The 16,322-nt window shown below is 41.9% G+C and overlaps 1 protein-coding gene across 7 annotated transcripts in view; it reads right to left on the minus strand.

Moving 5' to 3' along the window:
• Rbm6 (RNA binding motif protein 6) overlaps positions 1 to 16,322 on the minus strand; it is a 105,416-nt gene that overhangs the window by 21,473 nt on the left and 67,621 nt on the right. For 6 of the 7 annotated variants that reach the window (XM_051140473.1, XM_051140477.1, XM_051140472.1 and 3 more), the window contains 4 exons: positions 10,037 to 10,111; positions 5,607 to 5,667; positions 2,267 to 2,533; positions 1,556 to 1,716 (listed from right to left, as the gene is read on the minus strand). In XM_051140473.1, coding sequence (XP_050996430.1) covers positions 1,556 to 1,716; positions 2,267 to 2,533; positions 5,607 to 5,667; positions 10,037 to 10,111 — 564 coding nt within the window. Of the gene's footprint in view, positions 1 to 1,555; positions 1,717 to 2,266; positions 2,534 to 5,606; positions 5,668 to 10,036; positions 10,112 to 11,041; positions 11,181 to 16,322 lie in introns of those variants that run through there. The other variant, XM_051140479.1, reaches the window with a different exon arrangement.

Below are 16,322 nucleotides of genomic sequence, written 5' to 3' on the forward strand. Positions count from 1 at the left end.
AATGGGGTCAGTCTCCTTGGGTTAGCCAGGCTGGCCTTGAACTCACCGTAGCCCATGAGGGCCTTGAAACTTGCCATCTTCCTGCCTCACTCCCCCATGTAGCTGGCATTACAGGCTGTGCCATCATGTCAAACTAAAAATAAGCCTTTAAAAAAAAAAAGAAAAGATTTGCCCGGTGTGGTGGTGCACTCCTTTAATCCCAGCACTCGGGAGGCAGAGGCAGAGGTAGATGGATCGCTGTGAGTTCCAGGCCAGCCTGGTCTACAAAGTGAGTCCAGGACAGGCAGGGCTACACAGAGAGACCCTGTCTCCGAAAAACAAAACAAAACATGTATTTTTCTTATGTGTATAAGCATTTTTGAGTACAGATATGTACCATATGCATCCCTAGTGCCCCTGGAGGTCAGGTCAGAGAGGGCATCAAGATCCCACAGACCTGGAGTGAGGGACAGCTGTATAGTGCCATGTGGGTGCTAAGACCTGAAGCAGGCTCCTCTACAACAGCGGCGAGTGTTATTAATCATTAGCCACCTCTCCAATCCTAAAGTAAGCCATTCTTTATGAAGGTCTACAATCAGAATAAGTATTAGTTTCTAGCATACATGTCAGAAACTGAAATCCCCTTCTTGTAGGCTGCAATTATCATCAGATGAGATGCAGTTTACAAAGTCCCTCATAACCTTTTTTTAAATTTTGTTTTTTCAAGACAGTTGTAGCCTTGGCTGTCCTGGATTTGCTTTGTAGAATAGGCTGACCTTGAACTCACAGCAATTTACTTGCCTCTGCCTCCCTAGTACTAGGATTACAGGCTTGCACCCCCATGCCCAACTCCCTGTTAACTTTTTAGCTTATTTGAGAAATAACAATTTTCATTACTATCTTTATGGTATTTCCATAGAAAAAAAGCTTCACAACTAAAAATTTGAACCAGAAGACTTTATTAAAGCCAGGCATGGTGGCACACTCCTTTAATCTCCATGCTCGGGAGGCAGAATCAGCTGGATTTCTGTGAGTTCCAGGCCAGCCTGGTCTATATTGTGAGTTTCAGGACAGCTAAAGCTATGTAGAGAGACTCTGTCTCAAACAAACAAACAAACAAACAAATCTATTATATACTTCAGAAAAAGAAATGTCCTATTACTATCAAATATGAAACCACTTGTGACTAGAAAAAAAAAATAAGTAAAACAAACAATTTAGAAAACACTAAAAGCCGAACGTGGCAGTGCACACCTTTAATCCCAGGATTTGGGAGGCAGAGACAGGCGGATAGCTTTGAGTTTGAGGCCAACCTGGTCTACAAAGTGAGTCCAGGGCAGCCAAGGTTACACAGAGAAACCTTGTCTTGAAAAAACAAAACAAAACAAAACCACCAAAACACTGAATGGAAACATGGATTCACTTTGTAGGCGAGGGCAGCCTTGACCTTGTTATCTACATGCTTTGGCTTCTAGGGCGCTGGGTCTACAAACATATACCCCCATTGTCTGCTTCCCCAAACGTTACTGGGTGTTCTTTAGTCATCAGTCCTCATTTTAAAGCAATAATAACTCACTGCATGGGAGTCAAGGTCTATAAAGCCATAGGTGTGACCCATGGGTCCAGTTCTGTTCTTGATGATACGGACGTTGGCAGTAGTGAGACGGACATAGGGCTCCAGCACTTCAACTATCACCTCAGGCGGAGTGGAACGATAGATACGTTTTAGCATGATTGCTAAATAAAGCAAGTACAAACAGATATTAAGGAAAAAGATAAAATTTGAAGTTCCAAAAACTTAATGTCAATTTTTGATCTATATACCCCTTTGCTCTACCAAGACTGGTTTTTATAAAAATATTTCCCACTTTTTATTACCAAAACTTAAAACCCAAAATCAAATCTTACTGTATTTTTTAAATATTTATTTATTTATTATGTATACATTGCTCTGCCTGCTTGTACCCCTGCAGGCCAGAAGAGGGCATCAGATCACATTATAGATGGTTGTGAGCCACCATGTGGTTGCTGGGAATTGAACTCAGGACCTCTGGAAGAGCAGACAGTGCTCTTAACCTCTGAGCCATCTCTCCAGCCCCCTGTATTTTTTTAATATAGTAATTTGTTGTGTAGAAGATATAGATTCCTCTAACAGCAAAGCCAATTGAAGACAATGCCTTTCTTTTAAGCTGTGCACAGTTCCACTGGTGTATCTAGCAGCTGCACAGAAGCCACAACATAAGCCAGCACGCTTCCAATCTGTTACATGACTTGACAAATCACTCACTTTTGCTCTCTCCATCCTGGCGTGTCTCACCAGACCATGACTCCTTTTCTCGGTCTCTTCGGAAAGTAAGCCCTTCCCTTCGAGAGTGAGGAAAGTATCTTTCTGTGTCTCTCTTTTGATGTCCCAATCTTGATTCTTGTCCTTCTTCCCGCTTCCTGAGTTCATGTTCTTTGTCTGTTGGTCGTGGCTGGTTGGATTGTTTTTCTGAGGCTACTGGTAGGGATGTTTTCTGAGGTTGAGGATAGGATACTAGTTCCTGTTTGACTTCTGTCCGTAGGGGAATTTAAATAGAAAATACAAAAGACTTTATGAAACTAACCAGGGCTTTTTTTTTTTTTTTTTTTTAAAGATTTATTTATTTATTATGTATACAGTGTTCTGCCTGCATGTACACCTGCAGGCCAGAAGAGGGCACCAGATTCATTATAGATGGCTGTGAGCCTCCATGTGGTTGCTGGGAATTGAACTCAGGACCTTTGGAAGAGGAGCCAGTGCTCTTAACCTTTGAGCCCCCTAACCAGGGTTTTTAATATCATTTCAGAAATACATTCAAAAAAATCTGATGATTCTTGAGAAAAGGTCATTTTTTAAAAAAAGATTTATTTATTATGTATACAATGTTGTGTCTGCATGTACACCTGAACACCAAGAGGGCACCAGATCTCATTATAAATGGTTATGAGCCACCATGTGGTTGCTGGGAATTGAACTCAGGACCTCTGAAAGAGCAGCCAGTGCTCTTAACCTCTGAGCCAGCTCTCCAGAAAAGGCCATTAAAAAAAAATTAAACAGGGTCTAGAGAGATGGTTCGGTGGTTAACAGCACTTGCTGCTTTGGCAGAGAACATGGTTCTCCCAACATCAGCTCATAATCATCTGTAACTCCAGATAACTCCAGGAACCCTATGTCTTTTTCTGGCCTCTGTTCATACAAATACATAAATGCAGGAAAGGATATACATAAATTAAAAATACATAAATCTGAAAAAAAAAAAATCAATCATGTTTCTGGAGACACTGTTTAATCAATAAAAAATGCTTGCAGCTCTTCCAGAGGACCTGAGTTTGCTTCCTAGAATGTAGATGAGGACAGGTGGCTAACATCTGTCTGTAACCCCAACTCCAGGGAATCCAGCCTCTTTCAGTGCCTCTAAAGCCCCTATACACAGGTGGCTTTCACTCACACAGACACATAAAGATAAAATTTAAAACAAAACACTTCATTGGAGTTGGTTGGACAAATGGCTCAACAGATAAATAGTCTTATATAAGATAAAATGAAAAATGTTGGAGCTGGTGAGATGGCTCAATGGTCCTGAGATTCTGAGTTTAATTCCTGGTAACCACATGGTGGCCCACAGCCATCTATCCATACTAGGTCTGATGTCTTCTTCTGGTGTGCACGTATACATGCAGATAGAGCACTCATATACATAAAATTTTAAAAAATCTTTAAAAGTAATAAAAAGGGCCGGGCGGTGGTAGTGCACGCCTTTAATCTCAGCACTTGGGAGGCAGAGGCAGGTGGATCTCTGTGAGTTCAAGGCCAACTTGGACTACAGAGGGAGTTCCAGGACAGGCAGAGCTGTTATACAGAGAAACTGTCTCAAAAACCAACCAAACAAAAAACCCCCAAACAACAACAACAAAATCAAACCAAACCAAATACCTCCTCCCCCGCCAAAAAAAAACCCAAACCACCAAACAGCTGGGGCTGCTATACAGAGATAACCTATCTTAAAAAAACCAAACCAACCAGGCCAGGTGTGGTGGCACATGCCTTTAATCCCAGCACTCAGGAGGCAGAGGCAGGAAGATCGCTGTGAGTTCGAGGACAGCCTGGTCTACAAAGTGAGTTCAGGACAGCCTACACAGAGAAACCTTGTCTCAAAAAACCAACCAACCAACAAACAAAAAACCAAAAACCAAACCAACTAACAAACCAAACAAACAAAATTAAAGGCCCTGGAGAAAGGAGTACTGGCTGTTCTTTCAGAAAACTTTCGGTTCAGTTCCCAGCAACCACATGGTAGTAGCTCAAAACTACCTGTGACTCCAGTTACAGTTGCAGTTCTGGGCTTTGGGCTATGTGGGCACACATGCATATGGTCCATAGACAGACATGCAGGCAAAACCCATACATACAAAATAAAAATGGAAAGAAAAACATCAACAAATCTTCACTAACTTAAGACAAGCAAACAAACAAAAACCAACAACAAAAACATCACTTACACACATACAATAAACTCATGCTAATACTGCTAGAGCTGATTATTATCACCAACAATAAAACCATTTGTAGGGCAGTTGGTGCAGGATCTCGTATGTAGCCCAGCCAGCCTCAAACTCGGCCTCCCAAGTCCTGGTTCCTACATTTGGTTTTAGCTTTTGGTTTTTGTTTTGCAACAGCTTTCCTCAGTATGTCCCTGGCTGTCCTGGACTCGCTCTGTAGACCAGGCTGGCCTTGAAGTCACAGAGATCCACCTGCCTCTGCTTCCTGAGTGCTGGGATTAAAGGTGTGGGCCCTCTCCAAATTTTTAAATGAGTGTGTATGTATGTGACCTGGGTGTGAGTACCATAGTGCACATGCTGCAATCAGAGACAACTATCAGGAGTCTGTTCTCTCCTTCTACTCTGTTGAGCCAGAGCCCCTCCTGTTGTCTCTGCTTCATACTTAGGTTAGCTGGTCAGTCAGCTTCTGGGCGAGTCTCCTGTCATTGTCCTCATCATACCCTAGGAGCTGTGCTGATGTTACAGATGCGTTACCATTTTTGATTTTTTTATGTGGGTTCCATGAATTGAACTCACACTTCCCCCCACTGAGCCATCTTGTTAGGCCTAAACTGTATTTTTAAAGCTTCACAGATTTGTTTCTAGGGCATCAATTCTTTCTTTCTCTCCTTCCCTCCTCTCAGCCTCCTTCTCCTCTTCTTTTAAAGCTTACATTCTTTTTCTTCTATAACTTTAGTTTTGGTTTTTTCCCTTGGACAAAGCTCTTGCTATGTAGTACATATTGGCTTCAAACCCTTGATTGTCCTGTCTTTGTCTCTCAAGTACTAAGATTATAGCCTGGGATGTCAATTAAAAATATATTACTTCTATTTATGTATATGTATATGTCTGAGTGTATCCACATATATTTAAGAGTTCAGGGAGGACAGAAGACTTTGGATCCTCTGGAGATGGAAGTACAGGCAATTGTGAACTGCTGGGATCCAAACTCAAGGGACTGTTTATTTTCTTCACCATTGAGCCAACCTCTCTAGACCTGGAAATGTCTGCTTTTTAAAATAAAATAAAAATAAATAAATGATTTGTTCATTGTATAAGATACTCACCTTCCTTTGGGCCCTTGCAGAATGAACAAGAAGACTGATGTCCAACAGTGCTGGCCTTACACTGCAAGGAAGAAAGAAAGACTTCAACATGACCAAAACCATTTCTAGAAACCCTAATGAATATTCAACACAGTAGTAATTGACAAAAATGAAAGAAACAAGTGTGGTTGCTCATGCCTTTGATCCCAGGCCTCAGGAGGCAGAGGCAGGTGGATCACTGTGAGTTCAAGACCAGCCTGGTCTACAGAGTGAGTCCAGGTCAGCCAAGGCTACACAGAGAAGCCCTGTCTTTAAAAAACAAACAAACAAACAAAAAAACAGAAAACAAAACAAAACAAACAAACAAACAAAAAAAGAAACAAGGAATATCCCAGGATCCTGTCAAAGTATTCAACAGCCCCATTTATTAACAGTGGCAGACACATGCATGAGTGCTGCTTGAGATGTAGCATCTAGCAAAGCATCTAGTCAAGCCTACAATGCCTTTGGCCTGAACAAGGACCTTAAAAGAAAACTGCCCTTAATGGCTTAAAGGGTACTACTGTAAGTTGCCTTTTACAGACTGTACCCAAAACTTGGTCTTGGTTATACAGTTCCTCATTCTCATTTGGCTGGATTTTAAGTGTTCAATTGCTAACTCCTTTTCCAGAAATGGATAATAAGGAATAAGGTGATAGCAAGATACACATGTAGTACTTCTAGCACCAATGTAAAAGACCTTAAAAGAAAGCAAATCTTCACTAACTTAAGACAAGGGGGAAAAAACTACAGTATGAATATAGTTTTTTCTCAACTGAGTTTGGAAGAGTCAAGCCCTAAACTCTGAACAACAAGCTTCAAAAGCAGATAGCTGGTTGGCAGGAAACAGAACAGGAACCACGAAAAAAATATCGTTCAATAGGACTGTTAGGTAAGAGTTGCCAGATAGAGTAACAGCCGCAGCAATGGCTAATGGCCACTTTATACGCCACCATCCAACAAACCCTGCAACACTATCAGCTCATGAAGTGGGCACTAATAAGAACTGGCTTTGCGCTGGGTGTGGTGGCGCACGCCTTTAATCCCAGCACTCAGGAGGCAGAGGCAGGCGGATCACTGTGAGTTTGAGGCCAGCCTGGTCTACAAAGTGAGTTCAGGACAGTCAAGGCGACACAGAGAAACCTGGTCTTGGGGGGGAAAAAAAAAACCCAAAAAGAACTGGCTTTGTAAATGAAGAGAGGATAAAAAATTTTAGTAACAGCATCACAGTCAGTTATTTCCAAAACAGATCATACACATAGTCCTTTCTACTGTCAAAGCAGCAGAGAGGAAGCCAGGCGTGGTAGCATACAAATTACTCAGGCATGTGGAACTGTGTGAATTTAAGGCCAGCTTGGTCTACAAAGAGAGTTCCAGGATAACCAGGGCTATCATACAGAGAAACCCTGTCTCGAAAAACAAGAAAAAAAAAAGAGGGAGGGGAGGAGGGCAGAAATAACAAATGCACATCAATTGATGAATAAGCAAAATTATATAAATCTGTATAACACTGAGCTATAGAAAAGAATGAGGCAGTGATTAATGCTCTAATTTTCTGATTTCATTGCATGAAATGTCCAGCATAGACAAATTCAGAGTCAAAGATCAGTGGTAAGCTAGGACCTAAAGAAGGGAACATGCAGGAGGATGGATCATTTTGGGGTAATTAGAAATTAGAAGGGGAGAAAAAAAATGTGTTTATTTTGCTTACAACACCAACAACATCATTTCAAGGACATCAAGACAGAATCTTAAGTAGCTAGACACATCATAGCCATAGTCAAGAACAAGATAATAAATGCACTTTTGCCTGTTCCCTATCAGATGGTTTTCTCTTTTCTTATTCAAGACTCCCTGCCATGGGGATGTGGTGGTGTACACCTTTAATCTTGGCACTTGAGGTAGTGAGTTTGTGGTCAGCTTGGTCTACAAGGCTAGCTCCAGTGCAGGTAGGGGCTACACAGAGAAACCCTGTCTCAAAAATCAAAAACAAAACAGAACCTCCCTACCTAAGGAATGATGTAGCCCACAATGGACTGTGTCTTCATACCTCAAGGAAGAGTCAAGACAGTCCCCCACAGACATTTGGGGGCTGCTGACCTGATCTAGAAAATTCCTCATTAAGATTTTCTTCCCGCCTGGCATGGTGGCACATGCCTTTAAAAACCAGTAGTCAGGAGGCAGAGGCAGGTGGATCTCCATGAGTTCAAGACCAGCCTGGCTACACAGAGAAACCCTGTTTTGAAAAACTAAAGACTTTCATCCCAGGACTTGGAGAGACTGTTGAGCAGTTGAGTGCATGTGCTCTTACAGAGGACTGATGCAAAGTAGCTCAAACTCTCTGTAACTCCAACTCCAGGGGATCCAATGCAATGTTTTGTCCTCCATGAACATTAAGAATGAAATCCATGCACAGATACATGTACAGGTAAAACAACCATTCACACACACACAAAAATTATTAAAATATATGGATTTAATACTGGAGATTGAACCCAGGGCATCACACATGCTAGGTAAGTGCTCTACATGCATGCGTATATATTTTGGTTTGTGTGTGTGTGTGTGTGCCTGTGCAGTTCAACTTTGGGTGTCATTTCTCAGTAGCTTTGTGTTTTGGGACAAGTCATCTCACTGGCCTGAGTCCAAACATGTAGGCTATGTTAGCTGGCCAGGGAGCCCTGGGAATATGCCTATCTCTTCTTTCCCAGTGCTACTAACAAGTACGTGACAATATACCTGTGCTTCTTTGTTTGGGTATGGGTGCTAACGATCAAACTCAGTCCCTCATGCTTATATAGCAAGCTTGTCAACTGATTAAGCTATCTCTCCAAACTATATATATTTACTGTATATTTATTGTGTGAGCACATGCGTGTGTATATGCAGAGACTAGAGGAAGGTGTCAGGAGTTTTCCTCTATTACTCTTATTTTTTGAGAGAGGGGTCTCTCATTCAAACCGTCAGTGTTTCACCTGTGTTGTTTAATTTGAAAGTTCCTGGAACATACTTGGCTCCTCCCACCTCACAGCATGCTGGAGTTACAGGCACACGCAGCTATCTTGGTTAGCTTTTTGGGGTTAACTTTACACAAGCTAGAGTCATCTGGAAATAAAAATCCTTGAGAAAATGTCTCTATTAGACTGCTTGTAGACAAATCTCTAGAGCATTTTCTTAATTAGAGATGGATATGGGAGGGCACTGCAGGCAGTGCAAACCCGTGGTAGGTGTTCTGGGTTGTATAAGATAGCAAGTTGAGAAGTCATAGGGAGAAAACCAGTAAACAGCACTCCTCTATGGCCTCTGCTTTAGTTTTAGCCTCTAAGTTCCTGCCTTGAATTTCTGCCCTGAGTTCCCTTCATAGTGGAATATAATTGTAAGATAAAATAAACCCTTTCCTCCCAGAGTTATTTTTGGTCATGGTGATTTATCACAGCAACAAAAAGCAAAGTAGAAGAATAGCCACACCTGGGTTTTATATGGGAACTAGGTGTATGACTTCAGGGCTTCTTGCTTTCATAGCAAGTGCTCTTAATCAATGAGTCACCTTCCCAGGTTACTTTTACACACATATACACGATGAACCATGTATCATAAACTTTATATATTTCTTGTAATTAATTTTGTTATTATCACTGGTTGGTTTTTTTTTTTTTTTTTTTTTTTTTTTTTTTTTTTTTTTTTTTTTTGGTTTTTCGAGACAGGGTTTCTCTGTGTAGCCTTGGCCATCCTGGACTCACTTTGTAGACCAGGCTGGCCTCGAACTCACAGCGATCCGCCTGCCTCTGCCTCCCGAGTGCTGGGATTAAAGGCATGCGCCACCACGCCCGGCAATTTTATTTATTTCATATACAGTGTTCTACCTACATATAACTCCTGCAGGCCAGAAGAGGGTACCAGATCTCATTATAGATGGTTGTGAGCCACCATGTGGTTGCTGAGAATTGAACTCAGGACCTTTGGAAGAGCAGACAGTGCTCTTAACCTCTGAGCCATCTCTCCAACCCCCTTGTCACTGGTATTGAAACAGGATCTCACTGCGTAGCTTTGGCTGTCCTAGAACTCATTTTATAGACCAGGCTGGCTGCAAACTCTATTTGCCTGTCTCTACCCCCAAGAGCTGCTAGGATTAAAGATGTACACCATCCACCTACCTTGTAATTAATCCTAAACTGTTAACAATAAAAACTGAAATTGCATTTTCAGACTCACTGCAATAAGACCTCCAATGAGAGTATAAGCTTAAAATTTTCATAGCTAGCATACCTAGAGATATGGAGACATAGGATGTTAATTTCTTTTCTTTTAAGGACTATTTTATTGAGTGCAATGCAAGGAAACAGTGGGATAGATGGTAACTAGAATATTGCCCCTGGGATGCTTATTTCTAAAACAGAATTTTTAGTACTTACTCGTTTGCAGTACCAAAAATCTGGACTTGGTACATACTCAAGAGTGACCTCTTTGTCATGGATCATTAGAGTTCCCTGTAAAAAGAAAGATAAAAGCCATGAACTACAATCTCTAGAGTAACAGAGACAGGAAGACACAGATGGCCTTTCCAATTCCTAAGCTGAAACATTTTATGAAAAATAAAAATATTCACCAATATGTGAGATGGCTGTTTTAAGCCACAGACTTTGGGACAGTGTGTGTAGCAAAGTGAGCTTAAGTTTAGGGTAAGGGCAGGAGAAGGCAAAACTTGTCTTCAGCCTTGGTTCCAGCAGGCGAAGGCACTGTCCTTGGGCAGCCTATGCCCAGTTACTTCTCCAGGTCTTGTAGAGCATTCTCATGAGTTCTAGGAAGTGTCCATCCCTTGCACCCAAACACTAGTAAGCACAGAGGCATAGATAGGTTCTCTCTCAATTACCTTCTTTTCTATGGCTAATACATCTCCTTAGAGAGGTAATAAGCTCTTAACTTCGATGTCTACAGTATTTCTTTGTAATATTGGTTGTATGGCAAAAGCACCAGGAGAAAGAAGTACAACACCGAAGACAGGAAAAAAGGAGGAAAGCGAAAGGTTCACAGCAGATTATATTCTTATAGCAGCAAACTGAATAGCCAGTAGCAGCAACACCTGTGGTAGTGGTGGTGGTGATGGTTATGGCGGCGGCAGCAGCAGCAGCAGCACCATTCAGATTTGGAACCTACAGAGCAAGCTAACCCTAAGTCTGAGGAGCAACAATTAGTAAATAAGCCTTTGGAAAAGCTGGCACAGGAACAGGTGGGACAAGGGATCTCAGTAAGCCTAGAGTTACAGAGTTTCCTTGTTTTTTGGACAAGTCACAAATTCTACTTCACATTAAAAAAATTTTTTTTAAGAAATACAAGCCAGCCGATATATTGGAGCAGAGAGGGGAGGAGTCTCTGCTTACTGACAAGGGACCCTCACCCACACTGGTAAGTGAACTAACCGAAGATGTGACTCTGGAACTAGCCCCTGCGCTGTGTTCATTCTCCGCCCTCTAGGGTCCTCTGTGTCTCCTCAGACAGGGCTCTGAATTATACAAGTCATTTCCTTGCAATTGGACCTCAGTTTCTTTCTTGAATCCATACATCTGTCAAATAATGCTTTACCTCTCTGCTTTTCACACCAAAAGAGTCAAGAAAAATACATAGAATAAGATTATTGTCTTGTTAAATAAAACCAAAGGAAAACTGCCCACCTAATTGGGTCTTACAACCAAATTTCTGACAAACTGCTTCAATATTGCTCTAAAAGCTAAAGAACAATACCAAGAAAAGTTGCCAACACTTACTAAGCACTTACTCAGAGCCAGAGACTGCTAAGTAGATTATATTCTTTGATCCCTTCAATGATCCTATGAAGCAATACTTTTTTTACTTTACAGATAAGGATCCATGTTCAGAGAGGCTGGTGAACGACAGTACAGGATTCATTTGGGACTACAGAGAGGAACCTCTTGGCTCATTTATTCACCAACTTGTGCTTGGTATTAGGAACAGGTATCTACCTTCAAGAGCCAATCAGGAAGGAAATCTGTATGAAGGGAGAGTTAGCATTCTCCGTAATGCTTATCCATGTAGGAAAACTGGTAAATGTAACACCTTTCCAAACCAGAAGACAGTGCATCTCATTTGGGAGAGCATGGGCTCTCCTCAAACCCAGGAAGTAGAAGCAAGAGGATTATTAGTTCAAAGTCAGCCTGGTCTACATGGCAAATTCCAGGCTAGCCAAGGCTAAACAGTGCAACACTGTCTAAAACAAAACAAAACAAAAAACCAGTTTTGGCAACAGAGCTCAGTGCATAAGGCACTTACCACCATATCTGACAAACTGAGTTCAATCCACAGGACCCATAGGGAAGAAGAGGATCGATTCTTACAAGTTGTCCTCTAACTTTTACATGCACACCTCGGCACACTTACCACTGATACACTCTGTTTGTTTTTTTGAGACAGGGCTTCTCTGTGTAGCCTTGGCTGTCCTGGACTCGCTTTGTAGGCCAGACTGGCCTTAAACTCACAGAGATCTGCCTTCCTCTTCTCCCTGAGTACTGGAATTATAGGCGTGAGCCACCCGCCAGGCTCACTGATATACTCTTTCTCTTAAATGAATTGAACAGAAAACAAAAAATGCTAAAAACAATGTATACTCTGGAACAGGTTCCCTAAATTTTAATCTTGCCTCAACTCCGTGACCTTCAGAAAGGTCCTTACCTTCTTCTTCAGCTTCCCCATCTATAAAGTAGAATTAACAGAGTCAGTCAGTCAGTCAGTCAGTCTCTCTCTCTCTCTCTCTCTCTCTCTCTCTCTCTCTCTCTCTCTCTCTCTCTCTCTCTCTCTCGTTTTGGTTTTTCTCAAAACAGAGTTTGTGTAGCCTCTGGCTGTCCTGAAACTTGCTCTGTAGACCAGGCTAGCCTCAGGGTTCTTTGTGTAGTCCTGGCTGTCCTAGACTCCCTTTGCACAGACCAGGTTGGCCTTGAACTTACTGAAATTCACTGCCTCCACCTCCCTGAGTACTAGGATTACAGGTGTGTGCCACCCAGCCCAGCAGAACCTATATCATGTTGTTTTAGTTGTTAAATCGATGGTCCAGCTCTTAAGAGTCCATACTAAATCTTGTTGGCTTTTTGTTATCAGCACCAAATGCGTAGGTAGTAAAGCTCAATATGTTCTTGTTGCAAAGACAAAGGACTAACTAGAACCATTCCCAAAGACCCAAAATGCATACAGTACCTCTGGAGGGAGGTATTGCTTTTGGAATACACATCTGTGTACCCAATCCCCAATGCAGGTTTATTTGAACACTAAACAATTCTCACCAAGCAAAGAACTACTGTGAATTTGTATGTTCTGAATTCACCGCTTGGAGACATCAGGAGATTTAGAAATTTCTAAGGCAAGGCATACCTTTTACAACTCTCAATAGACAAATATGCTATTCCAGCAGCTTCAATGAATGACCTTTTATCATAGGTGATGAGTCTTAGTCTATCCTAGTCAGGAGTCCCCATAGCTATGCCAAATTTGAGTTTACTATGTTTCAAAAGCAGTCTCTCTTCTGTTTAGTGATGTGGTCTTACTGTGTAGCTCTGGCAGGCTTTGAACTCACAGCAATCACTCTACCTCTGTTTCCTGAGTGCTGGCAGTAAAGGCAATGTACTACCACACCCAACTTAGTTTTCATTTTGCCTCAAACTTCCAGAAGCTCTCCCGTCTCTAGTTCCCCAGTGCTGAAATATTACAGCAATGTGCCAACAGGCTCAGCTTGAAAGCTGTGATTCCTCATCTTCTCCTACAGCTCAAGCAGCCTTTATATTCAATCCACACAGAGTGAGACATCAAACTACAATGAAACTGCTAAAGACTGTGAAATGGTTTTTAACATTCCTATTGATGAAAAGCCAACTGTTTTTCTAATAATAGCCATGGGAAAAACCTAAAAGAGAAAGAAAGAAAGAAAGAAAGAAAGAAAGAAAGAAAGAAAATAAATCACGGTTACCTATGGCTTGACTACCTAGCTATCATCAAACAAGGGTAGCTCAAACAAAGCAAAGAGTGACATATATTCACTGTACCCTTCCCCACCCCAACAAGCCCGCTTTCCCGAAGTCACAGAGCAGAGATCTGCCAGTGTCTTCTCGGGAAGTAGCCTGCAGGGAGATGGGTTAGTAAACTGGTAGAAGGACACAATCACTTTTAATGGCTGTCCACTCTTACTGTCTATAATCTACCATTTTCATATATTAGAGAATTTTTATTCATCATGTGAAAGATCACTAAGCTAATAAAGCAAAGTACAATGAAAGCCATCAGCCCAATTAAACATGGTAGCCTGGCTCCTAACGAAGTGTCATGCATTTAAAAGTAAACTCCAAGACATATCCTTTCTATGGTGCTTGATTAAACGTATATTAAACTGAAAACTACTCAAACCCAGAGCTCTCACTTGCCAAAAATCACACATGTATTCCAAAGTATATTTCAAGGAGTTTTAATGAGAAGCTGCAAAGGAGGCATATACACTTATGCCTAAGAATGGCAAAGCAACAAAACCGCTCACTCTACTGCACTGATACTGAACTAGATCAAATTCTGAGTCTGAAGGCTACTGAATTCAAACATCCATATCCATTTTCTTTTTCACTAGCTGCTCTTAGAGACAGCCAGCCCCTGAGAACCTGCTGTTATGTACAGTTCAGATTCTAGATATGCCCCGCTTTCTAGTAACCATGCATCAAGGATTCTTTTTTTCCACCTTTTTTTTTTTGAGACAGGGTTTCTCTGTGTTGCTTGGCTGTCTCACTTGGTACACCAGGCTGGCCTTGAACTCACAGTGATCCACCTGCCTCTTTCTCCCAAGTGCTGGGATTAGAGGCGTAGTTGTTCTTTTCTATCAGCCTTTGACTGAACAAGAAATGTATTGTCCTTTGAGAACCCAAGTGATAGGGCCACTAAGGGAATCCCATTAAAAACAAAATCCTACTTCAGGGTCCAATTCATGGACAAGGGACAAACTTCTACCATTTGAGTCACACTACCTGACACATACCTAGTGCTGAGGACTTAACCCAGAGTTGTTAGCATGCTAGATAAGTGCTCTACCACTGAGCTACATGCTCAACTGATAACTTAAAGTATGTGTGTAGGCATGAATGCTACAGCACACATGTGGCGGTCAGAGAACAGCTTTCAGGATTCCATTCTCTCCCCCCTCTATATGGGTTCTGGAGATGGAATTCAGGCTATGAGGCCTGCTGGCAGTAGTCTTTACCTACTGAATGATCTCAGTGACTCTAGGCAAAACAGGTACTTCTTATTTTGCCCATATGAAACTCTAACAAATCCTTTTTCTAAAATACCTTTAAAAACAAATATTATATTTAATCACTTTATGTAATATTAGCAACAAATCAAAACCTTATGTGTATGCCCACACACACCTTTTTTTTTTGTGATGGTGGTTTTGAGGCAGGGTTTCTCTGTGTTAGCCTTGGCTGTCCTGGACTCACTTTGTAGACCAGGCTGTCCTCGAACTCAGAGAGATACACCTGCCTCTGCCTTCCTGAGTGCTGGGATTACAGGAGTGTGCCACCACACCTGGCTGTGTACACACACACACACACACACACACACACACACACACACACACACACACACACACACACACGTGAAACCAAAGGCTGATGACAAATGTTTCCCTCCTTCAATTACTCTCCATCTTATTTTTTTAAGACATGACTTCTCTTGGCAGGTGGTGGGTGGAGCACACCTTTAATCCCAACACTCAGGAAGCAGAGGCAGGGGAATCTCTGTGAGTTGGAGGCCACTCTGTTCCATAGACAGCCAAGGCTACACAGAGAAACCCTGTCTTGAGAAACCAAAAAAGTCATGGCTTCTCACTTACCTTGTTGGAGTTCACTGATTCTGCAGGGCTGGAGATCCAAAATTCTGCTCAGCTCCACCTTCTCAATGTTGGGACTAAATGTACACCGTCACACCCCACTCTTTCTCCTTGGGTACTTGGGTTCTGAGCTCAGGTCCTCATACTTACGTAGCAAGTACTTTACTCACTGAACCATAACCTCAGCCCTTCCTTCCTTTTAGATTGGGCTCTACAGGGTCTCATGTAGGCCAGGTTAACCTTGAACTTTACTATATAAAGCTAGACCTGAATTTCTGCTCCTACTGCCTCCACCTCTAGTACTAGGATTATAAGCATATACCACTATGTCTTGCTTTGTGCCTTAAAATTTTTTAATTTTTATTTTGTGTGTATAGGTGTTTTGCCCGCATGTCTGCTTGTGTACCACAAGTGTGCAGTATCCTTAGAGGTCAGAAGAGAGTGTCAGATCTCTTAGGTCTAGAGACATTGATGGTTGTAAGGCTCCATGTTTGTGTAAGGAATCAAATACAGGTGCTCTAGAAGAACAGCCAGTACTCTTAACTGCTAAGCCATCTCTCCAGCCCTCAAGTTATTTATTCATTTGTCCTTCCTTCCTTTTTTTCCTTCCTTCCTTCCTTCCGGAAGGGTCTCTCTACTAATCCCAACTCTCTACAGTCCAAATTAGCCAAGATTTCAAGCTGAATTTGGTTCCAGGAAAAAAATACACTGGAGGCCAGTCCTTGACATAGGGAATTATTTATTTTAGGAGTGTCCAGTACTAAGAACATAGCCTGGGGCTGGCGAGATGGCTCAGCGGTTAAGAGCACTGTCTGTCTTCCAGAGGT

This window comes from Acomys russatus, chromosome 32, assembly GCF_903995435.1.
Source record: "Acomys russatus chromosome 32, mAcoRus1.1, whole genome shotgun sequence".
In the NCBI taxonomy this organism is placed as follows: domain Eukaryota; kingdom Metazoa; phylum Chordata; class Mammalia; order Rodentia; family Muridae; genus Acomys; species Acomys russatus.